Below are 15,064 nucleotides of genomic sequence, written 5' to 3'. Positions count from 1 at the left end.
TAGATAAGAGTGCTTGATGAACTATGGAATGAGGTTCGTGACATTGTACAGGAGACAGGGATCAAGACCATCCCCATGGAAAAGAATGCAAAAAAGCAAGATAGCTGTTTGGGGAGGCCTTACAAATAGCTGTGAAAAGAAGAGAAGCGAAAAGCAAAGGAGAAAAGGAAAGATATAAGCATCTGAATGCAGAGTTCCAAAGAATAGCAAGAAGAGATAAGAAAGCCTTCTTCAGTGATCAATGCAAAGAAATAGAGGAAAACAACAGAATGGGAAAGACTAGAGATCTCTTCAAGAAAATTAGAGATACCAAGGGAACATTTCATGCAAAGATGGGCTCGATAAAGGACAGAAATGGTATGGACCTAACAGAAGCAGAAGATAATAAGAAGAGGTGGCAAGAATACACAGAAAAACTGTACAAAAAAGATCTTCATGACCCAGATAATCACGATGGTGTGATCACTGACCTAGAGCCAGACATCCTGGAATGTGAAGTCAAGTGGGCCTTAGAAGGCATCACTACGAACAAAGCTAGTGGAGGTGATGGAATTCCAGTAGACCTATTTCAAATCCTGAAAGATGATGCTGTGAAAGTGCTGCACTCAATATGTGAGCACATTTGGAAAACTCAACAGTGGCCACAGGACTGGAAATGGTCAGTTTTCATTCCAATCCCAAAGAAAGGCAATGCCAAAGAATGCTCAAATTACTGCACGATTGCACTCATCTCACATGCTAGTAAAGTAATGCCCAAAATTCTCCAAGCCAGGCTTCAGCAATATGTGAACCATGAACTTCCTAATGTTCAAGCTGGTTTTAGAAAAGGCAGAGGAACCAGAGATCAAATTTCCAACATCTGCTGGATCATGGAAAAAGCAAGAGAGTTCCAGAAAAGCATCTATTTGTGCTTTATTGACTCTGCCAAAGCCTTTGAGTGTGTGTATCACAATAAACTGTGGAAAATTCTGAAAGAGATGGGAATACCAGACCACCTGATCTGCCTCTTGAGAAATTTGTATGCAGGTCAGGAAGCAACAGTTAGAACTGGACATGGAACAACAGACTGGTTCCAAATAGGAAAAGGAGTACGTCAAGGCTGTATATTGTTACCCTGCTTATTTAACTTATATGCAGAGTACATCATGAGAAATGCTGTGCTGGAAGAAGCACAAGCTGGAATCAAGATTGGTGGGAGAAATATCAATAACCTCAGATATGCAGATGACACCACCCTTATGGCAGAAAGTGAAGAGGAACTCAAAAGCCTCTTGATGAAAGTGAAAGTGGAGAGTGAAAAAGTTGGCTTAAGGCTCAACATTCAGAAAATGAAGATCATGGCATCTGGTCCCATCATTTCATGGCAAATAGATGTGGAAACAGTGGAAACAGTGTCAGACTTTATTTTTTGGGGCTCCAAAATCACTGCAAATGGTGGCAGCCATGAAATTAAAAGACGCTTACTCCTTGGAAGGAAAGTTATGACCAACCTAGATAGCATATTCAAAAGCAGAGACATTACTTTGCCAACAAAGGTCCATCTAGTCAAGGCTATGGTTTTTCCAGTGGTCATGTTTGGATGTGAGAGTTGGACTGTGAAGAAGGCTGAGTGCCGAAGAATTGATGCTTTTGAACTGTGATGTTGGAGAAGACTCTTGAGAGTGCCTTGGACTGCAAGGAAATCCAACCAGTCTATTCTGAAGGAGATCGGTCCTGGGTGTTCTTTGGAAGGAATGATGCTAAAGCTAAAACTCCAGTACTTTGGCCACCTCATGCAAAGAGTTGACTCATTGGAAAAACCTCTGATGCTGGAAGAGATTGGGGGCAGGAGGAGAAGGGGAGGACAGAGGATGAGATGGCTGGATGGACTCACTGACTCGATGGACGTGAGTCTGGGTTAACTCCGGGAGTTGGTGATGGACAGGGAGGCCTGGCTGCTGTGATTCATGGGGTAGCAAAGAGTTGGACATGACTGAGTGACTGAACTGAACCGAACTGAACTGATGTAATATTGTTGTTTACAGCATTGGACTTAACTTCTAACACCAGTCACAATCCCCAATGGGCGTTGTTTTCGCTTTGGCTCTGTTTCTTCATTCTTTCTGGAGTTATTTCTCCACTCTTCTCCAGTAACATATTGGGTACCTACCGACCTGGGGAGTTCACCTTTCAGTGTCATATCTTTTTGCCTTTTCTTACTGTTCATGGGGTTCTCAAAGCAAGAATACTGATATGGTTTGCCATTCCCTTCTCTAGTGGACCACGTTTTGTCAGAACTTTCCAACATGACCTGTTTTGGGTGGCCCTTCACAGCATGTCTCATAGTTCCATTGAATTAGACAAGGCTGCGGTCCATGTGATTAGTTTGATTAGTTTTCTGTCGTTCTGGTTTTCAGTCTGTCTGTCCTCTGAAGGATAAGGATAAGAGGCTTATGGAAACTTCCTGATGGGAGAGACTGCCTGTGGGGCAAACGGGGTCTTGTTCTGATGGGTGAGGCCATGCTCAGTAAATCTTTAACCCAATTCTGTTGATGGGCGGGACTGTGTCCTCTCCCTGTTGTCTGATCTGAGACCAAACCTTGGTGGAGGTAATGAGGATAACAGTGACCTCCTTCAAAAGGTCTCCTGCATGCACTGCTGCACTCAGTGCCCCAGACCCTGCCGCAGGCCACTGCCAACCCCGGCCTCTGCTGGAGACTCCTGGACACTCACAGGCAAGTCTGGGTCAGTCTCTTGTGGGGTCACTGCTCCCTCCTCCTGAGTCCTGGTGTGCACAAGGTTTTGTTTGTGCCCTCCAAGAGTGTTTCCCCTGTCCTGTGTAAATTCTGTAACCAAATCCCCCTGGCCTCCAAAGACAAATTCCCTGGGGGTTCTCAGTCCCTTTGCCAGATCCCAAGGTTGGGAAATGTGTTGTGGGTCCTAGAACTTTCTTAACAGTGCGAGAATTTCTTTAGTATAATTGTTCTTCAGTTTGTGGGTGGTCTGCTAGGTGGCTCTGTGGTGGGGTTAATGGTGACCTCCTCCAAGAAGGCTTATGCCACAGGCTGTGTGACCCAGGTAATTCTTCTAGGGAAGGCAAGCTTGTGATTTGTGGTGTGCTGAAGTGGTTCTGGAGAGGTTGGAGGAAGTAAGCCATGTGTTAGGTTAGGCAAGATTAAGAAATTTGACCTCTGTCTGAAGGTCCCAGGAAGGTATTTAATAAATAATCTTGTGAATTTAATTTGCTTCCCTAAAAAATGAATAGGTATTGGGTGAGATTTACATTAGTTTATTAACAAATGTAGTTTTCTTTTGTGCCTTGATGTGCTTTGCCCATTTTTCAAGCTGAATTTTAAGATTTCACGACCTGTCTTGCAATATTCTTGTTTAGCTTCTAATGTTTTTGAATAAAAACTTGATTTTTATGTATTCATTTCTGTTTCCCATTGTAGATTTTCTAAGAAGGAATTCCTCATCCCGAAATCATGGTTTATTTAGCATGATTTAGCATAGTAATGATTTTGTTTTGTTAACTTTTTAGTAAAGTCTTTAATATATTTTGATGCATAGATTTCTTTCTCCATGTACTTGAACAACTGATTAATAGCTTTCTTTTGCAACTACATTTTGATGGTATCTTTATCATCTGTAGGTATTTTTTGGTTTACTCCAGTTTTTCCCTACAGAAAAGCTTAGGGAAGTACAGGCCACACAGTGGCTTGTCTGTAATGAGTTTTCCTTGACCATCAGTATACTTATTATTGATTTAATTGAACTAATGCTTAATATTTGAGAAATTTGCTCTTAGAGTCCATGTTTCTGGCTTCTACTGATGAATAATCTTGTGACCTCTATTTCCACACGTTTGACCCTGTAAGACTGGGCACACATGTCTCTCATAAATTTATAAGTTTTTCCTTGTCTCCTGACACTGATTGTCAGTTGCTTACACTGATTTTCCTTCAGCTTAAAGTGATTTTCCTTCAGCTTTTCTCATTATCACATATGTTTCAAAACCTGGAGAATAAGAGACTTGAGAGAGCCATAGTTTAAAAAAAGTGGAAGATGGTGGATATCTTTGTGGAAAGTAAGGGTTCCCCCCCTCCAAGATTTGAAACCAGTCAAAACATACATAATTTCAAAGTTCTTCAGCCCACATAAATATATGTTGTATGCATGCATGGTTTCAAAATGCAGTGAAACAGTTTAATGTGTAAACAGAAATATGTGCCTTCCAGTTAGGTTTTGTTTTTTTCTTTCATAGGAATTTTGACTGACTTTTGTGATGTTTCAGGAGTACATTCTAATACGTGGGACCTACTTGTGGGAGCTATTGTGAAACTTAAATGGCATAATGTGTGTTAAGTACTCAGAATTGTGCCTGACTCAGTCTCAGGGAAGGATTTTATTATGTTAATATAAGGCATCCACTCTTACATAATATAATGATAGTTAATAGGTGGGATAGGTTTATACTTGTGTTCTTTTGTTCTTGTGTGTTGTTGGTCAGATTATGTTAGGATTGTGCTAACTTTGTTTAATGATGGGACAGTTTTTCTTTCTTTTTAATGTTTGTTTATCTTTTATTTCAAATTTTGAAACTTTTATCATACATACTCTGACTCTAGGTGATTCTGTGTCAACTTTTTTTTCACTGTTCTTTTTTACGATGATTCATTCTATCCAAGCCATCTATGTCTTCTTGATGCATCATATATATTTCTTTTGTATTGACTTATTTATGATTTTTAAATGTGATGCATATAAAGTATCACTTATACTTTGAAAAATAGCCTCTCCTATTTATATTATGACCTGTGTATTCCTTTCTTAATCTCCTCTCCCCAAACTAGATTTTGATTTGGGGGGTGGGTGGTTATGTATGTTATTTAAATTTGTGGAAATATTCATTCATGTACGAAAGTAGGGGGTTTAATATAATGAATTACATTGTAGCCATCACTCAGATTGGAACAATTATCATTCTTCATTTGAATTTATTTATTAATTGTACCATTGTTTTTCATTTTTAAATTTTTTCCCCATGGGATACTTAGAGCTTTTATAACTTTATTATTTATTTATTTATTTTTTTTTTTTTCAGGGAGGACAGGATGTAGTCTAGGTAGTTTACCATATTTCTCACATTTGCTCTGAAATGAATAAAGTTGTTTTCATTAATTTTCTTTAGTTATCTTGTGTCTTACACTCACATTTCCTTTAAACGCTGATTGAAATTTTTATGGAGACCTTCTCAATCTATCCTACATTAGAGGTAAATACTCACTATTTAAATTTTTTTCCTCTGATTTATTTTTCTTGGTGTTGATGTAATCTTATATATTTTACCAAATTTTCTTGTTTATTTTCTGTCTCTTAATATGAACTTCCAAAGAATAGATATTTGGGTCTCTCTTTTTTTTTAAAAAAAACAGATCAGTCTCTAGAAGGAGAACAATACTTGGTGTCTGAAATTGCTCAGTAAATCTCTGTCTCATTGCATGTATGAGTGAATGGAATGACAAATACTTCCTTCTGATTTTTTTTTTTTTTTGCATTTTATTTTATTTTTTTTTCTAATTTTATTTTATTTTTAAACTTTACATAATTGTATTAGTTTTGCCAAATATCAAATGGGGAGGGAGGAGGGAGGAGGGTTCAGGATGGGGAACACATGTATACCTGTGGCAGATTCATTTTGATATTTGGCAAAACTTTATTATTTAAATGCCTAATTCTTTAATCTTATACTATATTGAAAAAATAATTAGAGCACTTTCAGTTCAGTTCAGTTCAGTCACTCAGTCATGTCCAACTTTGCGACCCCATGAATCGCAGCACACCAGGCCTCCCTGTCCATCACCAACTCCCGGAGTTCACTCAGACTCATGTCCATCGAGTCAGTGATGCCATCCAGCCATCTCATCCTCTGTCGTCCCCTTCTCCTCCTGTCCCCAATACCTCCCAGCATCAGGGTCTTTTCCAAGGAGTCAGTTCTTTGCATGAGGTGGCCAAAGTATTGGAGTTTCAGCTTCAGCATTAGTCCTTCCAATGAACACCCAGGACTGATCTCCTTTAGGATGGACTGGTTGGATTTCCTTGCAGTACAAGGGACTCTCAAGAGTCTTCTCCAACACCACAATTCAAAAGCATCAATTCTTCAGTGCTCAGCTTTCTTCACAATCCAACTCTCACATCCATACCTGACCACTGGAAAAACCATAGCCTTGACAAGTCGGACCTTTGTTGGCAAAGTAATGTCTCTGCTTTTGAATGTGCTCTCTAGGTTGGTCATAACTTTCCTTCCAAGGAGTAAGCGTCTTTTAATTTCATGAGCACTTTAAAGAAGTGAATTTGATAATAAGCCTAACTTTGACAGCATTCCACAGTATTTTCTAAATAGTCTGTTTTAATTTTTAACTATTTTTATCTCAGTAGTTATTTTAGAAAACTTATTTATTTATTATTTATTCTGTATTTTGCATCTAATTGTAAGGCTTGCCAAATTATATATTTTTAATAGTCTAGCTTTATGATCAATATTTAGAACATGGCATATTATATCCTTAAAATAGCATATATGTATGTAGGGTTGTAGGGTTGAAAAAATACAGTGTTTAATAAACTTACAGTGTTAAAACTTACAGTGTTTGAATAATCTATATCCATTTGTGTCTTTAACATACTAAATAGATAAAAAAAGTAAACTAAAACTTCCCATTTTGATTATAATCTATCACTAAGTAAGCTTTCGCATTTTCTTAGTTTTTAAAGATGCATTTTGTATTTCTGTTCTTTCTCATAAGAAGTACATGGATACTGATTGGTAAATCTTAAACCTGATTTCAATTATATTGTGTGTGTGAGCATGTGTGCTAAGTTGCTTCAGTCATGTCTGGCTCTTTGGAACTCTAAGGACCGTAGCCCATCAGGCTCCTCTGTCCATGGAATTCTCCAGGCAAGAATACTTGAGTAGGTTGCCATGCTCTCCTCCAGGGCATCTTCCTGACCCTAGGATCAAACCCATGTCTCCTGCATTGGCAGGCAGATACTTTACCACTGGCACCATCTGGGAAGCCCTTCAAATATATTAAGACTACTATCAGATTGTAGCTATAATTGCTTAGGTTGCTGCTGCTGCTAAGTCGCTTCAGTCATGTCCAACTCTGTGCGATCCCATAGACAGCAGCCCACCAGGCTCCCCCATCCCTGGGATTCTCCAGGCAAGAACACTGGAGCGGGTTGCCATTTCCTTCTCCAATGCATGAAAGTGAAAAGTGAAAGTGAAGTTGCCCAGTAGTGTCTCACTCTTAGAGACCTCATGGACTGCAGCCTACCAGGCTCCTCCATCCATGGGATTTTCCAGGCAGTAGTACTGGAGTGGGTTGCCATTGCCTTCTCCTAGTTGCTTAGGTTAAGAGTATGTAACTTCAGAGTATCTTCAGAACTTTATGCATCTTGAGCTTTTTAAGTTTTTGTGTACTTATTAAAAATCTCTAACTGAACTATATACCCTCCTTGGCTTTTTATTGAGTATGAATTTGTGATCACACCTAAATGCAAGTCAGATTGAGAGTAAGCAAATAATGGTATCACCATCACATAGTCAAGTTCAGTTATTACAGCTTTGGGTTGAGCTTGGTAACTGTCATTCATTTAATAAGTCTACTTATTAAATGATTATTAATAAAAATGATTATTACATGTAAGCTTATGAAGAGATATTGGCAGAATACTGGAGTGATGATACAACCTTTCTATAATTCTCTTTTGCAATATTCCCACTTGTATACTATATATAGGATATGCTGGTTTTTATGGTGGCTAACCATCACTAATATGGTCTCTGGGTGATATCTCTAGGAGCCACTTAAGAGCAGTTTTGCATGATAATACCACTGAGGGTCATCAGGAGACATCTGGACATTTACCTCCCCAAAAAAGCTTTTCAGTGGTATCACATTCGTGACTTTGTTAGCTTTGAGTCCAGCCGTCTTTCTTGTTGACTGCGAAACTTGATTTTGTCAGCCTCTGTGTCCGGAGCCCTATGAGAAGGGGCACTTCCTCACACAGGTAAACTCACACCTCAGAATCTACAGTTAACAACATAACTGCCGTATAGGCTGTTTAATCTCAGGCTAACTGGTGTGCTGTTGCCCTGTCACACCTTAATAAGGAGCACGGCATTATGACAGGTTGTAGGAGGTATGTTGGGAATTATTAAACTGTTCAGTAACAAAAGACACTGATGATGCCCTGATGCCATCATAGTAATCGTAGGAATCATCTAGTCAGTGTGTTGAAGACTTAAAATCCAACAGACAAGGTGCCCCTATTTGAAGGGTGCCAGGCTGGGCACAGCTGCCATTTGTTCATGACCCTGTTTCTCCTGTTTTGCGGACTGACCACCCCCCTTTCTGGTGGGCATGTTCCCACCTTTGAACATATGTCCAGTCACCTTGTTCTTGTTTCTTGGCCCGTGAGCCATTTTATGTCTTTAAGGACAGAACACATCTACTCTGATTCACTATGTGTTGATTTTATGGTTTAAATTTCAGAGGACAGTATTATCTTAATTTCCCGTTATAGTCCTGGTGATATAGGCAAATCTATAAAACGCCCAGTAGAGTTTCATACATGCACATAGATTTTTTTTTTTTCTTCTTCTAAGTATTTCACTCATTTTCAGTTGGAAAATTAATAGGGATCTGCTGGGAAAATTTGACTCCTTGATTCTGGAAAGATTTTAAAATTTATATCAAACAGTTGGTGAGTGATTTTATTTAGATGCTTAAATTTTTTTTACTTATTAACTTAAAATAACTTTATTTTCCAGACTTCTCTATACAGTAATTTCCTATTGCTACAGCTGCTAATTCGAAAGTGATGTGAAGGTGTTTTAAATTTCAATCCAATTGTCTAGATTTTAGTACTGCATTTCTAGACATTGTATTTAACTTGGAGTATGTAAGGCATAAAGTAAGCCAGGGCTGTTTTGAAATGTGAGCATAATGGTAGTGGATATTTGCCAAAGACAGGTTTGTTTGATCTTGATTTTGTTAAACTTCCTGTAGTTCTTCATCGTGATAATCCTCTAGCCCAGAAGCTGGAATGTAACACAAATTCATTAGCTTCCTAACCTGGGCTGCTGCCAGACTTTCTACTAAAGCCACTGTCATCAGAGTTCTACCAGGTCTTTCTTTACCTTCCAAGGTAGAATGGACATACTAGAGTATTAGAATCAGGAAGCGCAGGACAATGAATCATGTGTTGTTGTTGTTGTTGCTTAGAATGTCTTTACTGCAAAGCATCTTCAGGATATTCTAAAAATATAAGCAGCTCATCTAAACAGACACTAAATAGAAGTTTTTATTTTTTGAAAGTTTGAATAGTTAGTTCAATTCTGACATGTAGAATCCCCAGGTCTTCTTAGGCATGTAGAACTTTCCTCATCTCACAGTGATACCTTTAGAATAGGAAGGTTGTCTATTATGTTTTTCTGATACTCTGGATTAGCTTCCTTTCCACAGCACTGTCTTCTCTGTGCATGCTTACTCTGAAAGCATCTGTGTTTTTTTAGCTGTCATGCCTTTTGCTCATACTGGCACATTATGCTTGTAAATGTCAGGTTACTCCCATGTTATTCCCGTTCTCCACTTCTACCTGTTTCATTTTGGAAACTTTCGGCTCTAAACAGGACTTTTAAAAAACCATCATCTACCGGGTCTCATAACACGTGGTGGGCCTTGCAAGAGGAGAGCCAACTCTGGGTGCTTCCTGCCCCCTGAGAAACCCAGTCCTGGGACAGAGTGGGCACCCCTGAGGCAGCTCTGGTCTTTAGGGACAAGCCCAGTCACTGTATCCCAAGGGCCGTTTGAACACCTTATGTCCCTCCTGTTTCCTTCCAGGAATCTGACAGAGAGGAAGGAAGTGGAGGTCTTAATCCTCAAATATGTCTTGAAATATCTTTCGGATGGGTGAACCCTCATAATCCACGTAGGCCTCAGCTGCTACTTTTTTGTTTTCTCCATCTGTAAGCAAACCTTTCTAGGCAAGAATAATTTCAATAACAAGCATGAGGAAAGCTGTGAAATAGCACCTTGAGACACAACCTTCAGTTGTAGGACTCTCTGCCTGTCAAGCAAGGGAGGGGGAGTAGATCAGCGTGGTGGACTCGGATGCCCCCAGGCAAGGTCGAGGCTGAGGCCAAGTGGAGAGTGTGGGCTCCATCTGAAGAGCTCAGCAGTTTCTTGGCTTTGTTCTCATGGTAAGGGAATGCAGGCCTGGCCATTCTGTGTCTTTTAACTTTTCCAGAGAAGCTAGACATCTGGAATTTTACTTGAAAGATCATTATTTAAAATGTTAGCAATTAGTTCAAAATCTTTAGAAATCCTGTACAAGACCAAGCAAAACATGTCTGTAAGCCAAATCTGCTCCCCAGGCCTCTGGATAAGTTGATGACTAAGGTCTTGCTGAGTTAAGTGTTTTTAGTGTCTGTTATCCTCACATTCTCTCTCAGAGTAGAACATACATTGTCTTGCTGTGACCGGAAGTAATACAGAGAAGAAGGCTGGGACCCTGGGTTGAGAGACTTGATTTGACTGCCACCACTAGGTGCCCAGAGGCCCTTTCCTTTTCTCCCAGGAGACTGTGGGACTTGTGCAAAATGCTTGCTGTGGTGGCTACTGCCCCAGAGCAGCTGCTGTTTACCATCTGGGTAATATATCAATTCTGTGTCGAAGCAGATGGAGCTGAAGTTTTGGCCAACCAGTTTTACAGCCATCCTGGGGACATTTGAAAGATACAGCTGCTCGAAGATGTAAGCTCTTCTTTCTAGAAGCAAAAGGATCTCAGATTTTTGTTTTTCTCCAAGTGTGAAGGGTATTATCGTTTAGGAAGCTACCAGTATAGATGGGACAGCGTTTTTCTCCAGCTCTAGTAATGTGGGATTAAGGGAATAGAATAAGGCAGAGAGCCATGTATTGGGCTAAAAGTACTGCTGAAGTGGCCCTAAGGTAAGCCAGCATGAGACAAGACCACCTGTGCCTGAGCTATGCTATGTCACAAGGGCCACCTATGGAAAAATAAAGAGGAGAAGAAATTATAAGTTTTTCCTCATTGAAGAATCAGAGCATACATTGGAAAAATTAATATTCATCAATTAGCCTACTTTTTGCTGTTATAACACAGTAACTCTGAATTTCAGCTATCTCCCCTTTGAGAAGGTGATGGAAGCAACAGTCCCCCTTTTTAGAAAATTACAAATAATAAAGGAAGTATTTTAGGCTTTGTGAACCATATAATCTCGGTTGTGGCTATTCCCTTCCCCTTTCTTCATGGAAAGTATCCATAGCAATCGATACCAACCACAGGAATGGGTGTGGTGGTATTCTAATAAAACTTCTGCATTCAGAAACAAATAGCCTGCCACATTTGACCTACAGGCTGCAGTTTGTTGACTCCTAGTTTAGAACATTGACATTTGTGATAGATTGGAATATTTGTCAACAAATACTCACTTACCTTCTTCTCCTGTTTGGATGAAGTATATACATCTCAGCTCCATGCCCTTTGGGCTTTAACCAATAGAATATGAGCAAACATGATGTGTACAGAGATTCCACTGTGCTTACATGGTTGAGCTTGTCTCCTGTGCTCTTGCCATTTGCCATGAAGAGAACATGCCCCAGGTCATCTTGGACCAAGGGGAAAGACAGACAGGACAGTCTAAGACAGACTTAGACCCAACACACAGTTTGAAGCCAAACTCTTCTATGCATCACCTGAAGCAGAGTTGCCAGCTGGGCTCAGACTAGACCAGGTGAACTGAACTAGACCCATGAACCTGGGAATAAATGTAGATTGTTTTAAGCCTCAGAATTTGGGAGTGGTTTGTGAACACAGCTTGACTGTCAAAATAGCCAACACAGAGGAGGAGCCTTACCTATCCAGATAAAACAATTAAGATATGAATCTCTTTTTCAAAAACCAAAACAACAAAAGAGGATTCTCATCTCCTCACACAAATTCCAGAGAAAAATAAGGTGATGTTTTTCTTTATTTTATAACCCTCCACTCAGCTCTTCCTCTCCTGCCCCCTTTCCCGTGCTCCTTCCATCGTTGCAATAAACCCTGCTTTGTAGATTCAGGCCCCCATATGTACAGCTGATCAGTACTTAACACTTCTTTAGAGAGGCAACCCACTCCAGTATTCTTGCCTGGAAAATCCCATGGACGAAGGAGCCTGGTAGGCTGTAGACCATGGGGTCGCTAGGAGTTGGACGCGACTGAGCGACTTCACTTTCACTTTTCACTTTCATGCATTGGAAAAGGAAATGGCAACCCACTCCAGTGTTCTTGCCTGGAGAATCCCAGAGACGGGGGAGCCTGGTGGGCTGCCGTCTACGGGGTCGCACAGAGTCGGACACGACTGAAGTGACTTAGCAGCAGCGGCAGCAGCTTTCCTCAAGCCAACTCCAGAGTGGACTCAGTACAAGAACTGGGTGTTTAATACTTTCTGCATTGTATCTGGGAAAATATCCAAGTTCTTCCTCAAAAATGAGAAGTAGAGGTTTCCAAGAGCCCACTCTGCATTATTGTGTGGGCTAGATGCTAGGCAGGATTTATCCAGTCAATATATGTTTTGATTCTGCTGTACATGTGCTGAGGTGGTCCCTAAGGACACAAGCGTGTGCAAATCAAATTGAAGGGCTTCAAGGAACACTCCAGCTGGTAGGAGAGATGGACAAGTGGTAATTAAGGCAGTGTGGTAAGCATTATTGTAAGTGGCATATCCACAAGCTTAAGGGAGGAGATGTACTTGGCCTTGCCTGGGGATAGGAATGTGGGGAGTATTTCAGGGAAGTCTTCCTGAAGGAATTGACACTTGAACTGAATCTTTCTGAAGGACATGGTTAAGGTGAAGTCCTGCAGTTGTAGAGCGGAAAAGAGGCTTTAGAAGTATCTTCCACTTTACTCATTAAAAGGAAGCTTTCGCTCCCTTTTAAAATTTCAATCTGTCCCAGACAGAGGTCCATCTGATAAGAGTCAAGCTTCTCAGAGCATTCTGTGCCATGGGTAACTTTACTATTAAAGCCATTGCAAATAGCACCTAAGCATTCTAGCTAATTAGCAATTATATAAACACATGTATGAAACATAAGGTAATGATTCTCATTTCCCAAGTCAGGTGTGTACAGCGTTGAATGATGTCAGTTTTTAGTTGGAAATAGCCTCAGGTTTCTAGGCTATTGGTGTTTGCTGTCCTTTTTCATTGATGAGGGGAAAGGAAAATGAGTAAGACTAAGAAAATGATCTAATTACCTTGCAAATGGTTTTCTTCCTAAAAACAGTCCTCTATCTGAATTGTGACTTCTTTAGATTTTCTGTACAGTTTAGTGGATTTGAGCCAATGATATGACAATAAATTATTTAAAAAACAAGTACAGCCCTATTAGCCCTACTAAGACCAAGACCACGCTTGTGCCCTCTAGTAACTTTTTCCTTCCTTTTGCTTGGGAGTAATCACTGACCCAGACTCTAATGACACAGATCAACTTTTGCCTTGAAGGTCTACAGTTAAGTTCCTTTAGATTACCAGAAGTAGGGTTACAGGATCAAGAAATACAAATATTTTTAAGTATCATAGTTCATATAACCAAATTGCTTTCAAAAATGTTTTGTCATTAAATCACTACACTTTATGAAAATGTGGGAAGCACTTCTGTTCCTGAGTGTGGGGAAGGAGAGAAATGAAAAGCCAAGGGTAAAGATAGACTTTAGGGAAGTTCCAGCAATGTTTTGAAGTGGTATTTTGCCCACCTGAAAAATGTTCTTCTTTCTCTGGACTTTGCCAGTCACCCCATTGTGGCAGAAAGGAGAGCACGGAAGCCTTGCGCTGGTTAAGCTCTGGACATAAATGACACGCATTACACTGGCCAACAAAAGGCACCAGGTTCAGCAGAACCAGGGGCGTATAATCCTCCCTCAGGGAGAGCTAATGTAGGAAAGGAAACCAGAATAGTTAGCAAAGAAAAATGCCATCCATCATAATACTCTCTGTTTGCTGACTTTGCCCCATCCTTGGGGAGATCAGATCATTCAGATTCCCAATCTTTTATTTATTTTAGAAGCATGTGCTGGCCTTGAGGGGAGGGATCCAGTGTCTCCATTTGGGACAGTGATTGTTGCAGTTATCAGTGAGGTGTTTGCATATGGTAAACTTCTTAGGGTGGACATAGTTCTTTTCTAAGGAGAGGTGCAGAAACGGACTTATTAACAGGTAATGGAAATGCAAAGATACCGTGGTGGAAAGCAGTTCCTCTATAGGAAGTAGCTGATTTACGTGTTTTAGTTACATGCTCTCAGTGAAGCTGTTCGGTAAACGTTTCCTGGTCCACAGGGAATGACACTGACAGAATTGTAGTTTTCTGCCTGGCGCAGCAAGGGAGCTGCCTTGGCTTGTTCACCCAGAGGCATGCTCCAGGTTCCAGGCACACATTTTTGTTGTGATTAACAACCTGTCTTTACCATTTACTGTATTGTATTCTTTATTGACAGTTTTTTTCCATAACAGTTTTTTTTGGAGTAGTATTGATGGATAACATCAAGAATTGCTTCTCATTTCACTTTCTCACTCTATCTTCATCAGGACAGAAATGTCTTCAGTTCAGACACCCTGATGCTCAGACAGATGGACTGTTGCACGGGGATGGGGGTCACATTGCAGTATCAGGTGGGCTCTGATTTAATGTGGTGTCTCTCTTTTGTTCCCCAAAGATCTCTTCCCTCGAGGGATGGTGAAGTTGGAGAGAGGCTCCTTTAACCCTCCTGCAGGATGAACCCCCTGCCAGAAGACATGGAGAATACTCTCACGGGGAGTCAGAGCTCACACGCTTCTGTGCGCGACGTCCACTCCATCAACCCCACGCAGCTCATGGCCAGGATCGAGTCCTATGAAGGAAGGGAGAAGAAGGGCATATCTGATGTCAGGAGGACTTTCTGTTTGTTTGTCACCTTTGACCTCTTATTTGTAACATTACTGTGGATAATAGAGTTAAATGTAAGTGAGTTTTGTTCTTGTTTT

General features: G+C 40.4%; 1 protein-coding gene across 1 annotated transcript in view; it reads left to right on the top strand.

The window, feature by feature from the left end:
* The window catches only part of STARD3NL (STARD3 N-terminal like), a 61,516-nt gene that overhangs the window by 22,465 nt on the left and 23,987 nt on the right, over positions 1 to 15,064 (top strand). Inside the window, exon 2 of the mRNA XM_005891737.3 lies at positions 14,758 to 15,040. Within this exon, the coding sequence (XP_005891799.1) occupies positions 14,816 to 15,040 (225 nt within the window). The 5' untranslated portion in view covers positions 14,758 to 14,815. The remainder of the gene's footprint in view (positions 1 to 14,757; positions 15,041 to 15,064) is intronic.

The sequence above is a fragment of the Bos mutus genome, chromosome 4 (assembly GCF_027580195.1).
Source record: "Bos mutus isolate GX-2022 chromosome 4, NWIPB_WYAK_1.1, whole genome shotgun sequence".
In the NCBI taxonomy this organism is placed as follows: Eukaryota; Metazoa; Chordata; class Mammalia; order Artiodactyla; family Bovidae; genus Bos; species Bos mutus.
The sequence above is the reverse complement of the archived record's forward strand: the minus strand, read 5'-3'. Positions and strand labels throughout refer to the sequence as shown.